The sequence below is a fragment of the Tetrao urogallus genome (genome assembly GCF_951394365.1).
Source record: "Tetrao urogallus genome assembly, chromosome: 5".
In the NCBI taxonomy this organism is placed as follows: Eukaryota; Metazoa; Chordata; class Aves; order Galliformes; family Phasianidae; genus Tetrao; species Tetrao urogallus.
Genome location: NC_136818.1, coordinates 20031362 through 20037361, shown reverse-complemented (window position 1 = coordinate 20037361; position 6000 = coordinate 20031362). Strand labels below are relative to the sequence as shown.

The window sequence follows — 6000 nt, the reverse complement described above, 5'->3', positions numbered from 1 at the left end:
GCCCCCGCGCCTCGCGGCTGCTCTACCCGGCGCGCTCCCGGGGGCTGCACACAGCCGGACTCGGCACGGAACCGCGCGCGGACGCACCTGAGCTCCCGCGAGGGGGCGGTGGGGCCCCGCCTGACGGGGCGGGCCGGGGCGGGGCTGCGCGAAGCGGGCCGGGTCGGCCGCGGCGGCGGCGGAGGGCACAGCGGGGGCCGCCGCGGCCGCAGCGTGGCGGCGATGGAGCCGTGGAAGCAGTGCGGGCAGTGGCTGATCAGCTGCAAGGTGCTACCGCCCAACCATCGGGTCACCTGGGACACGGCCCAGGTCTTCGACCTGGCGCAGACGCTGCGCGACGGCGTGCTGCTGTGCCAGCTGCTTAACAACCTGCGCAGCCACTCCATCAACCTCAAGGAGATCAACTTGCGCCCGCAGATGTCCCAGGTGAGGCCGCGGGGCCGTCCCCGTCCCGCGCTCACTTCCCCGCTCGTGTCCGCGGTCGCGGTGCCCCCGCGTTCTTTGTGCGAGGCTCCCGGCGCCGCCCGGCAGCGCCGCCGCCGCTCCCTGCCCGCTGCTGGGCCCCGCTCGGAGCGAGGGAGCCGGAGCTGAGCTGGGAGGGTTTCGGGGCGGCCCCGCTCGGGCGGTGCGGTGCGGTGCTGAGGGGAAGTTCGCCTCAGCGCGGCGGCGAGGAGCGAGCGCAGCTTTGCGCTTCTGTGCTCGCCGCGCGCCGGTGATCGCCACGGGCGGTTCGTCGCGTCAATAGCCCCTCGTTGTGTCGTTCTTCGGGATTTGCCCAGGTGTGCGAGGGGGCGGGAGGCCGTGGGCGCCCGCGGTGCTCGGGGCGGCCGGGGGGCGGCCCGCAGGGATCGGGGGCCGGGTTCGTGCCTCCGGCGCACCTCTTCTGTCCCCGCCGCCCCGCAGAGCGACCGGGAGACCGCTGCACCGCGGGAGTCCGACGCCTCGTGGTCGACTCTTCCAGCTGATGTTTTGGTTACATAATGACATAGTTCGAAATTCATCCGGTTTTAGATGCTTTATTTTTTTTTTTTTTTTTTTTTTTTTTGTCAGGGCTGCTCTGTTTGTTGCCGCCTCACAAAGGCAGCCCCGCGCCGAGGTGAGGCTGTAGCGGTGACGGGGCTCCGGCTCTCCTGCTGCCCCCTGCACGTCTCCGCCCCGCCGGGGATGCGGCGGGTGTCGGGAAGGAAGCCGAGCCTCGAGGCTCTCGTGGGTTCCATCGCATTGGGAAAGGGATGCCTTGCACCGTTTCATATCGTCGTGAAACGTACCAAAATGAGAGCTGCTGTACACAGCAGAAAAGCTGAGGTGAAAGATACTTCTGTAGGGATTGTTCTTTGTCCGTATTTACTCACACGGCCTACTACATTGTTACTTTTTAATTTCCTTTTCTGGCAACTGTTTTACTGCCAACGCGTTCTCTGTGTGCGCCATAGGGAGAGAAAAAGTACCAGGCCCTAGTTCAGTGGGTCAGAGTGGAAACCCCCATGCTGCTGTGTTGTATTAGAAGGCGAGATGACTGCCCTGCTGTAGCTGCGTTGGGTCAGAAGGGTGTGAGGGGTGTCCTGGTGTATATGTGTTGGATTGAAAGGACTTGGTGGCTGTCCTAGTGTAGCTATGTTGGATTGGAAATGCGTGATGGATGTCTGAGTGTACTTGTGTTGCACTGGAAGGCTGGGATGACTCTCCTGGTGTTGCTGTGTTGAATCAGAAAGGTGTGATGACTGTCCTCGTGTAGCTGTGTTGGATCTGATGGGTATGATGCATCTCCTGGTGTAGTTGTGCTGGGTTAGAAGGGTGAGATGACTGTCCCACTGTAATGGTGTGTTGTATTGGAAGGGTGTGACGGGTGTCTCAGTGTAGCTGTGTTGGATGGGAAGGGCATGATGGGTATTCTGGTGTAGCTGTGTTGGATTGGGAGGGCATGATGGGTGTTCTCATGTGCTTGAGAGCTCCAGTGCCTGTTTCAGTTGTGCATGCAGAGGCAATGCTCTAACAGCATGGGGAGATGTGCTTCCAAATGAAATGGATTTTAAGAGGTTCTTCTGGGTCCGTACCATTCAAGCTCCATGAGAGACTCGGGCCTTGCTTAGCTGTACCAGATCCCTTCTTCATGTCTTTGTTATAGATGGATGAATCGCTTCTGAACTGACCCATTTTCACTTGAGCTTGAAAAGCTATAAATAATTTCCATATGAACTGTTGCAAGTGGTTTCCTGCCCTACTTAGTGTGGATAAAAATGATAGAAATAGATTTAGTTTTGTTTTAATGAACCAGTAGGGTGTCCTCCTGATATTACACAGTATTATTTGGATAGCTAACTGGTAGAATCAACTTTGGTTAGAAGTTTAATGCCACTTGCGAAGACCATCATCAGCTTTATTTTTATTTATGATGAAAAAAACCATAGTGGTGTGCCTTTGAGTATCAAAATGTTCTGTCTTCCTTGTTTAGGGCTGTTTGAGAATTGTTAAGATCCATATTTAGTTCTTTATTTAAAACCATGAAATACAGTTTTAGATCTTGGAGTACTTATAATGTACACGTGGAACGGGAGCTTAATATGTGCAATGTGTGCATACTGGAACCATTTCCCAGCTAAGAGGAGCCTCCTGTCTGCATCCCTGCTGCACACTCAGGGCACGTGCACTGCACTGTGCTGCACACTGCCCTTACCAGTGGTGTGTTTCTGCCCTGTGCTGCTTTCACTCTGAAAATGGGGGGAACTGCTGCTGGATCAAACCTGTAGTTGCTAAGCCAGCCCTTCTGGTACCATTGCTTTCTGCAAGGTCAAGGCTGGACTGTATTAGTGAGGTTGTGTGGGATTTGATGAAAAGCCTCTTAGATTAGAGGAGGTGGTTTCTTACGGAAAGAATCATTCAGTGAAAATTTCAGAAATTGTTCTAAACAATGCAATAAACAGAAATTCTGCAAGTTGCTTGTGGTTGGCACCTACGGTTGTAAAGAATGCCAGGCATAACTTATGCTGAAGTTTCAGAGGCTGCTAACTTTATGAGAGTGACTTGGAGTCTGCTGCTCTGAGTTGTGAGTTTTGCCAAGATAGCTTGTGTCAGCATACTGGTGTGTTTGGTACATTGTAGGATCTTGAACCTCACAGAAATACAAGCTGATTCTCCCTGTACTTGTGAGGCAGTGGTTCAGGGATCTCAGAGGCATGAGCTGCCAGAGCGGGTTGGACATTAGCATGCAGCCTGCTTGAATGCTGCTGTGTCTGTACTGCTCAGCTGAGCTGTTTGAACCTCCTGTGGCCCTTATATGTTATCCTCTAAAATAGAGCTACGGTTCCTCTGCTCCATGACCTGATGTTGTTTCCTGCTGAGCATTCAATCTGAGAACAGTCAGGGGATTTTTACTGTGCTTTTTGAGCAGTAAAACCAGAGAAAGAGAAGGGTGGAGATGAAGGGACCTCATGGGAGGCAGATTGCACAGTTTTTGCCTTGGCTCGTGCTGCTTTTGACGTCTGTCAAACCTTTGTCAGTGAACCATGTTTTCATGTCTAGTTACCAAGTCACCAGTGTCAAAGAATGGGAAGGTGTGTGATGCTGCCCCAGGCAGAGGTTAGAGTAGCTCCTGGCTCACTGATAACAGAGCCAAGTCTCTTCCTTTCAGCTACATCTTTATTTATTTATTTATTTATTTATTTTTTAGATTGAATGTGGTGGATCAGATGTCTGTAACACTCATCAGCTCTGCTCAGAAGCTCTTGGTAACCCATTAAAAGCTCCATCAGAAGCGCAGAGGGATTGCAGTTGGTGCTGCCTCTTTAATGCTGCACGCAGAGGCTCCATGTAGTGGGACAGAGTGCTGCTGAGCTGCTGGGGGAGAACCAGGCTGTGCGCATAGGGGAAGAACAGAAACTGAGGCTGATGCCTGGCATTGCAACATTGGCATGTGCTCAGCCAACTGGCAATGCGTGAGTTTTGTTCTGTGAGCTGCCCAATGTGGGGCCACCTGTGTGTCTTACCACTGACCACTCATTTTCTGTCACAGCTGTTGTCGTGGGCGGTCTGTGTTAGGCATCTGGAAGCTGTGGACTCAGCCCCTCCACCTTCTTGGAGATGATGCCTGCATAACAGAAGTGTCTCAGTGGTTTTAGATTGCAAAACATAGGATTTAGAAGCTATTCGAATGTTGGCTGTTATTGCTAGCATTTCTCTGTGTTTATGATGATGAGCCTGGTTACTGCAGTCTGTCCTTAGAAGAATAGATGCTGATTCAGAAACTCACATGGACAGCAAGCCTCAGGTATGGAAGTACAAAACTCATCTGCAGCAAGGACAGTCTTGCTGCATTTTGCTAACCAGTTTCTGACCTCCAGGAGCTGAATACTGCCTGCTTTTGTCTGAGTGCTGGGTCACTGGTGGGAAAAACTGCATGTGGGCTTTGTGTGGGAATAGCCAACAGCTGGGCTCGGGGATTTCCACGTCCAGGTGTTTTTACTGTGACTGAGAAGAACAGTGGCATCGGCCAGAGTTAGAACTCTCATGTCACTCCAAACCCATTTCCCTGTTTGATCTCTCCAGGGCTAGCAACATCACTTGTCATTTTCATCCTCTGCATGTGCAATTAGAAAAGGAGATTGTATAGACAGATCTCATGGACATCTTTTGGACCTTAAAGCCTATTGTATGAGGGTCTGATTCAGACCTGATAGATGGCAGTGCTTTCTTTTCTGGGGCTGTGCAAATCTTGCTGCAGGCATGTGCTCTCTCAAGTGAAGGAGGTTAAACAGCTGCCAGGGAGGGAGCTAGAAGCGGCACTGTGTCAGTGCATTGTGGAGATGTGGCAGGCATGCTGGTGTGGGGCAGCCTTCCCCTGAAGTGTGGTGCTGATGCTGAAGGATGGAGTGGTGTTGCTTCAGCATTGGCATCTCTCTGACAGCCATTCCTTAGAGCTGTTTGCTTTGCTAACATGGGTTGGGAGAAATAATGAAAATAGATGTGATCTGTAACAGAGAGTACTAATCCTAATGTTTTTAATCTTAATCATAAAAGAACTTGAATAATTTATAATCAGAAATATAAAACCTTAACCAGCGGATTACAATGGATTTGTAGAAGATGTCATCTGTTTAATGCTCATCTTTTGTCTTTAATACTTTGCAAGCCACTTTTGAAATGATTTTTGCAAGGCATTTAGTTAACTTACAAGAGATTGCTAAACAGGAAAGCTGCACTTAATGCAATACTGGCATGGAAGTTCACCAAAGGTGATGTTGACATAGATTAAATATTAAAAATAACAACTTCCTATTATTCTAATAAAAATAAACAAAATTGACCTCTGTTTATATTAAAGTTCCAATGTTCTCTAATTTTTGGGAGTTCCTCTTATTTGGTGTGACTGTGCAGTCTGAGGAAGTTCGTTATCTTTGTTGTCCCTGTGATGTTTTTGGGTGGTACCTGAACTTTCTTGGAGGAGCTCCCTGTGCTTGATGAGGGTGTCCAGGAAACCACAGGATGTGGGTGTAGCAGGAGATGTGGCTCTGCTTCACATCTTGGTTATGAGGGTTGTGAAGTCGTGTACGTGTTGGTACTTCAGCCCACTACACACCTAACATATTTAACCTTATTTTAGTGATTCATCTAAATGAAAACTGTTGTATTTATAAAGGATATGTAGCAGTTGCTCTGAAAGTAATACCTCCTATTTTATTATGTTGGCCCACAGTGTCAGAGACAGCGTTGGTGGTGTGGCAGCAGAGGTTGAACTTTCCTACCAATATTCCATTCCATTTTGTTACCACGTGACAGATGGCAGCAGAAGGGCAGACATTGAATTCCTTCATGCATAAAAATGGCACCCACTGTCATTCATCAGTGCTTGCTGAATGTTTATGGAGACCAAACTGTAGGTGTGAGCACAGTGAGGTAGTGGGTGGTACATTTCAGCAGTGGTGACAGTGAAAGTGAGTCACTTCTGCTGGTGCAGATTGTTACAAGCGCAGCATGCAGGCTCTTGTTCATTGCTGGTGAAGATGT

General features: G+C 50.0%; 1 protein-coding gene across 1 annotated transcript in view; it reads left to right on the top strand.

The window, feature by feature from the left end:
• Positions 1 to 222: 222 nt before the first annotated feature.
• VAV3 (vav guanine nucleotide exchange factor 3) overlaps positions 223 to 6000 on the top strand; it is a gene marked incomplete at both ends in the record, with an annotated part of 154840 nt that continues 149062 nt past the window's right edge. The window contains one exon of the mRNA XM_079536444.1: positions 223 to 426. Coding sequence (XP_079392570.1) covers positions 223 to 426 — 204 coding nt within the window. The remainder of the gene's footprint in view (positions 427 to 6000) is intronic.